The sequence below is a fragment of the Parasteatoda tepidariorum genome, chromosome 2 (assembly GCF_043381705.1).
Source record: "Parasteatoda tepidariorum isolate YZ-2023 chromosome 2, CAS_Ptep_4.0, whole genome shotgun sequence".
Lineage (NCBI taxonomy): Eukaryota > Metazoa > Arthropoda > Arachnida > Araneae > Theridiidae > Parasteatoda > Parasteatoda tepidariorum.
Genome location: NC_092205.1, coordinates 90,101,765 through 90,112,652, shown reverse-complemented (window position 1 = coordinate 90,112,652; position 10,888 = coordinate 90,101,765). Strand labels below are relative to the sequence as shown.

Sequence of the window (10,888 nt, the reverse complement as noted above, 5' to 3'; positions counted from 1 at the left end):
TTTGTTTCCATTATTCGTCCGAAATTAACATTCTGTGTTGAACAGTATAGGCTAAGTACCAGATATTTGTATGTTGCATCTCTAATTTAGTAACAGCAATTGTTGAGCTGAATCTTGTATCTATTTACAATTTAAGAACTGCTTGAGAAGGTTTTTAGCAATTTTTGCAGTAACAGGACCCTATTTGCACAAATTCACAAAAGCAGGACCCTGACTGAAGGAATGTGACTTAACTTTTATTTTATATTCACTAATTATGAGTAGTTTTTCCACAATTTTACGAAAACAGGATCTTTCAAAAAATGTCTGGACAGACCCCTGCTTGCCCTTGGGGTGGTTGCAATGCAAATGGGCTTATTCATAAATGTCGCGAAAGCAAAATAAATGTTATTCTCAAGAAACAGAGTCCCAGACCCCTATCTTGAAATAGATTCTTATAGATTTGAAACAGTAAGGACTTTTACTTACTTAGGATTAATTATTACTATTGACAACAGAATGTCTCCTGAAATAAAAAATCGACTCTATCTGGCAAATAGGGCTGCCTATGGACAGAGAAGATCTATTAAATCAAGGTTTCTTTCTAAAAAAACAAAGCTCTTAATTTACAAAACTCTTATCAGGCCGGTCTTGACTTATGCTTCCGAAGCTTGGACAATGACAAAACTGGAGGGAAATTGCATCACAATATTATATGTATCACAAGATTATAAACTATTGGAATTGGATGGCCCTCGTGATTAGAATGAGTGATGACAATAAAATAAAAAAGATATTGCTTTTTAGACCGTCTGGAAGGGAGGTAAGGCGTGGGTTGAGATGGGTTGATTGGGTGGAATCTGATTTTCTTGCAATTAATGAAAAGAATTGGAGATCAAAGCTAAATCGGTAGTCGTTATAGAGAAATTTTCAGAGTAAGGCCTTGGCCCACATTGGGCTGTCTGATAAACTATGAAGATGATGAGGATGGTATTTCAGTTATCGCTTTAATTATTAGATTTATTTAACAATCAATTTCAGTAATTTTTGTAGTAAAGGATTTTTTTTTTATTGTAAAATCTGCTGAATCAATAAACTTGTGACTATCTTTAAATATGCTGACAAATTCACATCACTGTTTGGCTTTATGTATTTTATTGTGCATTTTAATTCTAGTTGGATTACATGTCAAAATTAATACTTATCATTTACTTCTAAGTAGAATAACTGGATTTTAAGAAGAGAGGAAATCATTCCAAAAACAATAAAAGAAATACATAGTGAAGCTCTGCTTGAAGGAGGTGATAATGTTCAACGTAACAGAATTTCCCATAGCAAACAAAATAATTCAGGTAATATTTGTTAAAATATCTTGAAAAACCTTACTATGTTGAGTTCTATTAATTTTCTGTTAGACGTTAAATCATCATTTAACATTTTTTTAAATCTTATATACCATACCACAAATAATAATAATAATTAAGGTTATTTTACATTGATTCAAAGTTTCAGGAATTTCACTAAATTCGATTAATAAAGATTTCATTCAAGTTCAAGTTAGTTCCATATTACATTTTTTAATATTTAAAAGTAATCAAATTAATATAATTTCATCATTATGATTATAGTTATTTAAGATTTATTTTGTAATGAATAAACTTTGTTAACTACCATAAATGTTATTTTGTATTATTGGTTAAAAACTCTAATGCTAAATATTATTAGGAGGAAAGGTTTTTAATAATAATTTAATTTTATGCAAACCTGCATAGAGATGTTGGGGAAGTTTTTCTTCATTTTAAAAAAAGAACCTTGTTGTGTTTACCGTATTTCGGGAAAGTTCAGAAGAAAATGCTTTATATTAATGATATCTATAGTTTAGAATTTCAATTTTTTAAAAAAGTAGGCACATGATTTAAAAATTAGTCACTATTAAAATGTTTCTACTGGGCACTGGTTATTAACAAAATTTGGTAATTTTACCTTATACAAGGCAGTGTAATAAATTAATGATTTTTCGTAATAAATTAATGATGTAGTTTTCTCCTTAGGTGTTCAGATATCGGTTTTTGGAGTACAAAATCTCAAAAAAAAAATATATGCAAATTATTTTTTTAAGTGCCAGGTGTTTTTGGATAATTGATTGCGCTTATTCACAAATCGATATAATTTTAAAATTTTGCATTTTGAAACTCCTAACCTTGATCTTCTTTTAATTGTACTCTTAGGCTAGACATATATTGTTTTAAAGTCACTCTTTGAAGCTTTTAATTTATTCATTTTTTTTTGAAGTGATGATTACACTTAAAAAAAAAATGAATAATGATAAATTAAAATATTAATTTATCATTTTGAAAATGTAATGAAGATTGATTTCTAAAATATTTAATTAATTTACTTAGTTCCAAGTATTAAAATACAGTCAAACCCCGCTATAGTGATCACGGCTTATAGTGAACTCCCGGATATAGTGAACGAAATGCTGGATCCCGTGCCTTGCTATACACGCATAATGTTATTTTTAGTGGATATAGTGAACCAAAAAAGTGAGGAAGTTGGATATAATGAACTTTTTTTCTGTCTTCGACTGATTCCCCCCTCCCATTTTCTTTGTAATAATTTTGAAATTTCTACTTCAAAATAAATACATATACCGATTTTTAAAACCATCTATAGAAACAACTTTTATGTGCTCAAAGGGCAGGTTAGACAGGTTTAAAAAGCGGAATAACAGAAATTCAGGAAAAATTATCTGAGAGTCGGGAATGGTTTCCATATCTGATGTTGAGGATTGCTCATCAGCTAATTTTTATTTGTACGCAAGACGAAGAGTGATGAAAAATAACACATTTTTTGCTACTACATAATATTTTTCAGTCATTTATATGAATATAATGTAATAAAAGGGAGGAGTTTGGGAACCATTAGTGAAATTGCCTGCATAACGGATATAGTGAACTCCCGGTTATAGTGAATCTAAATTTCGGTCCCTTGAAGGTTCACTATAGCGGGGTTTGACTGTATATGCATAGTCTTATATGTTGATTTAAAGTTATATGTTTTTATTAATTGTGATTGATTTAGTTGTATTTTGTTTATGTTCATTAAGCCAATTGAGTTTCTTATAGAATTAAGATTAAAAATTAGTTCTATTGCAGACCAAGTCGAAACAGGAAGCAAGCACCTTATAGAAAACTTCTTAGAAAACAAAGATCTTGAAGTAAGCATATTTAAAGTCAATTTTGTTTCTGAAAATTGTTTCTATTTTTTGTAACTTCATCATTTTAGTAAAATTTAAGTTTTTTGTCTTCTGAAAATTTATTAGTTTTTCTTAATTTTCTTACCGCTTTGCCTTAAATAGTTTATCATATAAAATTACCATGGCCCAAAAAAGGATTCTATTTGAAGTTATTTTAAAAAAAACTTAACCCTGTTTTAACTTTTAGTAAAGTGCGTAAACAAAAAAGTAAGCGCCATGAATAACTTTTTATCAAATGATTGAATTTTCAAATAATAGGACTTTATCTAAATGAAAATGTTTTGAGAGCCCAATCTTAAACATGCTAATTATTTAGTACGTATGTTATTTTAAGCTACCAAATCAAACTCATAAGTGTACTTTCTCTGAATAAATGTACTTTTTTTCCACAGATTTGTGAGCCTCAAAATATGAGAGGTAGCCGCAATCAGGAAAATGTAGCCCCAATAGAGCAAGAGAACTTCTGAAACTTTGGGCCACTTAGTGTTAATTTTTTCTTTCGTATATTTCTCCATCTGAGATAAGTCTAATTTTTATTTTTCAAAAACTATTAAAGTTTTTTTTCTTCAAATTTTCGATTTTGTGAGTCAATATTACATAGATTAAATTAGTTAAAAAATTTTGTACTTTACAATTGAAATTTTTTTCGACTATTATTAAAATAAATAATAGCAAACAGTTGTATAACATACAAAAACTTTTTTACTAGCCTCGTTATTTCTTGAGCTATGAACGCAAAAATGAAACAAAAAAAAGTTTACAACAAGGGGTCCAAACTTTTAACTGTTCTAATCACCAGACTATTGGGATCATATTTTCCAGATTGTGGCTACTCTTATTTTGAAGATCAAAACTCCGAGTGCATCAATAAAAGCCTTTTTATTGATGGACTCTGGTTTTTGATATGATTATTCAGAGAAAGTAAGTTTTTGTGTCTGATGTCCTAACTAAAAATATCGTCTGTACAAATTAATTAGCATATTTAAGGTTAAGCTATTGAGTCCTAGTTTGTGAAAATATGATCAATAGTTAAAAAGGTATTCAGAGTTTTCCTTTTTTTTTTTGCTCACTGTTCATTAAAATTTTTTTTTCAATCTATTGTTTTTCCCATGTAATCAAAATTTTATATATTCAGTTGTTTCAAAAACAACTTAAGCTTATTTATGTGTATATAAACACATTAATTTTCATTTTTTTAGGGTCGTTTCATTTAATATAATATATTAAATCAAGTTATAAATTATTTAAAAAGAACAACACTCACAGATATCTTATTAACCTTTCTCAAGAGAAGAATAAGTAATAAAACTTAGTAGCTTGAAAAGATTTTAGAAATGGTTGTCAGATTAAAAAGTATAACATTTAATTAATCTCTAAGCTGATAATGGAAGTGTTATCGATTTTTCTGTAACTCTTGAAGCCTTACTTACATAGCTTATCCACTTAAATAGGAATTTCACAGTGTTTAAGTGCTTTTTTTTTTTTTTTTTTGGTTTGAATAAGTAAATTTATAGCTATATTAAATATGATTTTATTTATTTTTAGCCAATCTGTCAGTATGTGAGCTCACTGCTTCCTAACAGAGTGGTTGATTTCATAAATTCCTCTATTTGCTTAGTTCTGGAAGGAAATCCTCAGAATAGAGATTCAGTTGGCGAATTGCTATTTCAATTAGTGAAAAAAAAATTTGTTAAAATTGATCAGTACAAAGATGGGTAAGTCTTACATTTTTTATGACCGCAATGAACTAAAACAAGCTGTGATGGCTCAGAGAATTGAGCGTTCGCTTTAAAATGAGGTGAACCGTGTTCAAATCCCAGCAATGGCTGGTCAATACAATTTCCGTACCTGGCTTGCACCGACCACAGTGCTGACCTAAAATATCCTCAGTGGTTGATAGATCATGCGTTAGAGTCCCCTTGCTGTCAGGCTAATGCAGGGGAAGTTTTCCTCTCCATGTTATGCAAATACGGGTTAGTTTCATCAAAAAGTCCTCAAAGAAGGTAAATTTCTCCTAATACTTGATCCAGGAGTTCCTTTGTCTTCTGGATTGGGTTCAAAATTATTAGACTATGGAGCCGAACATTAGTAGTGGTAAACCAAAAAAATTGGGTCGGCTAACCATTATAAAATAAAATAAAATGAACTAAAACAATTTATAGATTTACTTATTTGTAACTTCTAGATGTTTTTGAAACAAACTTTAAACTTAAAGAGTTCTTAAATGATGAAGTTTAAGTTCTATAGTATTAAATCTCATTGCAGTGTATTGTGTAACTTTCTTTTCAAAGGCAACTTTCTTTCTTTGCAATAAAATGGAAAAAAAAACTAAGATTTTAGGGCAAAATAATAAATTATTGTTTATTTATTTATTTTTTGTTGTTGTTGAAAAACCCCATTGGGTTAAAGCTAGTCAACCTTGCCTGTGTTAGACATTTTACATTTATTTTCACTTAGACTTTCAAATGATTCTACTGTGCTCAAAATAAAAAAAAAATAATGCTTTCATTGACTCAGATTATCACGAATTAAGACTAAATCTGAATCATTTTGTAGGTTAATGGTCAAAAGTGAATTATCAAGAATTATTCAACCGATTTTACATTTTGCCATTTGATATTACATTCCTAAAAATGATGTAAAAATTTGTATATCATACAATACAAATTTTTTTGACTATTATTAAATAATACAAAAAATAATAAATAATTTTTTAGAATAATATTTTACATGATAATATCTTTGGATAAACAAATTTGATGATTGTGTGCACAATTTTTTTTAATTATTAAAGAGTTCTCAAGATATGACAAAATATGCTAAAAGTTAAATTAACATTAAGGAGTCTAAACTTTTAATAGTTTCCCTGAACTATCAGAACCAAATTTTCCAAATTGTGACTATTTTGAGAATCAAAAATCTGAATCCATTGAGAAAAGGTATGTTTATTTGGAGAAAGTATATTTTGTGTCTGATTTTGTAACGCAAAATATTGTCTGCACTAATTAATTTGCATATTTAAGGTTAATTCCTTAAACTGTTAAGATTGAGTCTTAGTCAGTGAAAATCTGATCATTATATCAAAAGTTATTCAGGGTGTTTTTTATTTGCTCATTCTAATGTGTTTTTTTGAAATTAGAAAGCTCTTTATAAAAAAAGTCATATATATAAATTCTACATTCAAAGGATGCTAAAAGAACATGTAAGTTAACCAGAACATGTAGCTAAGTTTAGTGTATATCATAATTTATATCTTAAAATTTTTGGAGCCTGCTGATCTCTAAAAACATATTTTATTTAATTGTAATAGTCAAGTGCAAATTTAAATGGGACAACCACAAGTAAATTGTACAAACGAAATAATGATTTAGCAATACATATATTTATTAAAAGAAACTTTATTGAGCATGCCTTTTAAGGGATCAAGGTTTCAGAGAAAATTTCTCAAGAATAAAATATTTTTGATTTAATATTTTATAACTTAAAAGCTTATTTAGGCTGTTGATTTAAATTTGTATAATTTAAAATGTTCTCTTCAAATCCATTAGTGAGCTGATTATAGCAGTGAGCTACAGTAGTAATGAGTAAGCTATAGGAAGTTCATTTCTTAACCCAAAATATCAATATGCTTAAGTGTCAATGTTTTTATGCAATTATAGTTAATAAATAACGCATATTATTGTTTTCCCTTATTTTCTGCTTTAATTTTTTAACCCAAAATATAAATATCGTTAAATGTCAATGTTTTTATGTGATTATAGTTAGAAAATAATGCATATTATTATTTTTCATTAAATTCGGATGTGATCTCTTATTTTTTATTAACTATTGTAGAAGAGGAAAAAAGAGCAAAGACAGGGAAAGGGATTTTTCTCCCTTTGAATAGCTTGTCTTTTTCTTCGGTTCTACAGCCTTGAAGCATCCTGCAGATTTTTCTGACTTTTGTTTCATTATTTTCTTTTTTATCTCTGTCTTCTCTATCATTTTGTTTTTGTATAAGATTTTGTTTGAAAAACCACTTTACTTTATTTTATTACTAGGAGGCTTCATCCCCTGCAAAATATCTCTTACCACGAAACATCAGCTTTCCCGTTTGGAAAACCATTTTTTTACCCTTGAAAATTAACTTTTCATCATTGGAGAAACTAAGCTAACTAATGAAATCCTTTCAAACTAGAACTAAATTTACCTAAAATAACATTGCTGTTGAAAATTAAATTTTTTTTTCTTCTCAGAATAAAAACTTTTGGTGTTTATTTAATTTCAAAATTTTGCTGTTTGTTATCTAGAATAAATGTCTATAATATCTGGTGTGGTAGTAGCTTTTAGCAGTGCATTAAATGTTTAAATAAATGTATTATATCATGTTTTAGTGACACTTATAATTGGGTATGCAGAGTCTATGCTTTTGAAGTTAATATTCAGTTGCAGTTAATTGATAGGCTTTATGAATGCATGATTTATGTGCAAATTTGAATTATTAGAGGCAGCGTCCATAATCTTCAAAGTACAAAGTACTCTGACACCCTTAATTTAATGAATTTCTTCATATAAAGGGAAAAAATAATTACTTTTGTTGTCTATCTTACTTTTAAATTAAAGATTAGTAAAGCCGTAACCACTATAATTCTTGTTACATATCTTAATTGTATTTATATTAATGTATCTCTTATTTAAATTTTGATTAGTAATTATTGTTTTTTTAGGTTTTCAGGTGTTGTAGAAAAATGCAAAAATCTTGCCGTAGACACTCCTTTAATATGGAATAATGTGGGTGAAATTGTCTATCCACTAGTAAAAAATGATCAGAAAAACCTTCATATTTTAAAAATTTTGCTAGAACCACACATATCCTCTGACACTCTTGAGAAAATGGTATCTGGGATCTTCCATTGCATTGTTGCCAGAGAGGTAAAATAAAACTTATAAGCGTATCTTAACCTGTTGTTGTATTTGCATGATTTTTGTTATTTTTAAGAAGCGTTTAATAGGTGTTATACCTACAGATTATGTGTTAAAATGGCTACTTTAACTCAGCTTTTTTTTCCCTTCAGAAATTGCTAAATCCAGTTTCAGAATTGTTTGTTTCTCTTGAAATGGTGCAAATTTCAACATGTTTTTTTAAAATTCAAAATTCACTTGTTCATTTACTGTTAAAGTTAAATGTTCGGCAAAAAAATTAAATTTTTCATAAGCCGTCTAAATAATCTAAAAAAATAATTAAATTAAAGCGAATAATTTTTTAAAACATCGGTTAAGTATTTTCTGTAGTAATTCAATATTTTCTGAGCCTTTAACATTAATTGCACTTTCTGCATAGTGATGATTATTATTGTTGTTTTTTCTTTAAAAATTTGTTTTGTAAGAGCAAGGATATGCCTGATCAGAAATGTACTACAAATAATTGTATTAATTAAGAAATTGTTTGAAAATAAGTACAGTGGAACCTCAGTTAAGTGAACACTCTTTGGACTCAAATTGTCAATTTATGGGAAGGGTACCCTAATAACAAAGTTTAACACCGTAAATTTTTTTTAGAATATTTTCAATGATATAGAAATAATTCGATAATCTACAATAACTATCTACAAGGATGTTTATTTAAACTTAAAAAAAAAATTTCTGTGCAAAATTAATATATGAAAAAGTTTGATATAAATACATGATTCTAGATGTAGCTAAACAGATAAACAGTAATTCAGTGATTTTAAAGGTAATAGAGTAATTTTAAAAACTACATTTTTCAAGTTGGTTGTAAGGGAGAAAATAATTGTGTTATTGTTTCCCTTAAAATGAGAAATGCAGAACTCATTGCTTTCAAAATGTGGGAAAGAGGTTTTCCGTAATGATGGAAGTTAATTATGAAAGAAATTCCTTTTGAATCCATCTGAAAAATTTACTTTTTAAGAAATTAATTATATTTTTTTTCTTCTTTTTAATTTTGTGTATGCAAGTTCATATCAAAAGTAGTCAGAATTATTCTTTGCAATGAAATGTGTGATAAAGTTTGCTTGTAGCAGTAAAGAAGCAATTAAAACTTGTATTCATGTCATATTTGTTTCATGTTTTCAAAACTTGTATTCATGTTCATGTCATAGTTTTAGCTGAGATTTAAACACTTAAGCTTGTTAAGAAGTGGTCAAAAGTTTGATTGAAGATAAATTCTTGTTACTTTTTGGTTATTAGATAGTCAAGTGAATTCCGCTATTTATATTCATGTATTTTTTCTAACACAAAACTAAAAACAATTGTTGAGTTTTGGAGACCAAGAAAAAACTAAATTTTTGTGATTATTATTTAGTTGTTTGTGTTAAAAATGTTGAAGTTAGATATTAAAAACAATTAAATTGTTTTTTTTCTTTTCTTTTTAGGGAAGTCATAAAGCTAAACTTTTATGGGATGAACTTAAACAAGAATTGGATGAAGTTATCAGTAATCGTTTGAATATAGATGACATTTTAATATAGATGTGATAATGTGCAACCATACAAGCCAGATCTTTTTTTTTTTTTTTTTTTTTTAATTATTTCAGAAATGGTGTAAATATATTAATTTTTTTTACAAAGCTGATTCAGAAAGTAAACACTATTTGGGTATTAAAAAAGATTGGCTATTTGTTTTCTGTTGTATTTTATAACATAAAATCTGCACACTTTAAGCGAATTTTAGACACGCTCACCTTGCAAATTAAAGGATGTTTCATATCTTAGCACGAATTTCAACATATCCACTTTGTGGAGTTTGGCCACCTGCAAAATGATACCAGTTCTGCATGTTTACCTTGATCTTTTTGTAACTTGCAAAGTGTTGGCTAATAAAGAAAGTTTCTTGAAATTAGGAAACAGATGGAATAAGAAGACAAATGAGCTTAGTAGGCCTTGGCCCTTCATGGGCTGTTGTGTAACTGAGGTTAGTTTTATTCAAACAAAATAGCTATGCTAATTTATTTTGTAGTTAAAAGGTGCAATGGTGGAACACCTCTGCACAAAAGGTACTTGCTTTCTGGATCAGTTTGGTATATCAAGGTATTTAGGGATATTTAAAGTTTATAAAGCTAACTTTAATCAATTTGTGAAAAAAATTTCTATATTGAATTCTCAATATAAAGAGAGGATATTTATATTCTTACTAAAATTACTATTAGTTTATATTTTGCTCTTAATGTGCATTTGTAACAAAAATAATAGCTCAATTATGTTACGCTGGAAAAAATGGCTTTTATTATACATTATTGAAAATGAAAATATTTTTACTGATTATTTTTTTCACCTACCTACGAGTGTCTGATACTGAGTGTGCAAAATGACTTAAGTTCTTATGTTTTTTTATAATTAAATAAGTAATATGTAAAAAACTGAATAAAATACTTAAATATTATCTTGTTGCCTTTTTTGGTATGTGTCACTATGTAATTTGAATTATTTTAGCAAAAATTGTTTAGATAGGAAAAATTGGTTTAGATAGGAAAAATTTCCACTCTTTTTACTCACAATCCTGGTTTTCATGACATTATGGAACATAAGTACCAACCTGACATCCACACAGCGATGGCAAAATAACAATCAAAATGATTTTTAATTGTATGATTTTGTCAAAGGCTTCTCTGCCTGATTTCTAGGTTTTATCTGTTTGTTTAAATTAATTGCATAT

The 10,888-nt window shown here is 27.9% G+C and overlaps 1 protein-coding gene across 5 annotated transcripts in view; it reads left to right on the top strand.

Moving 5' to 3' along the window:
* Positions 1-10,615, top strand: part of LOC107440335 (eukaryotic translation initiation factor 4 gamma 1) — a 42,146-nt gene extending 31,531 nt beyond the window's left edge. For 4 of the 5 annotated variants that reach the window (XM_071177893.1, XM_071177889.1, XM_071177892.1 and 1 more), the window contains exon 13: positions 9,610-10,615. In XM_071177893.1, the coding sequence (XP_071033994.1) occupies positions 9,610-9,705 (96 nt within the window). In that variant the 3' untranslated portion in view covers positions 9,706-10,615. Of the gene's footprint in view, positions 1-4,783; positions 4,954-7,944; positions 8,150-9,609 lie in introns of all 5 variants that reach the window. The other variant, XM_071177890.1, reaches the window with a different exon arrangement.
* Positions 10,616-10,888: the final 273 nt, after the last annotated feature.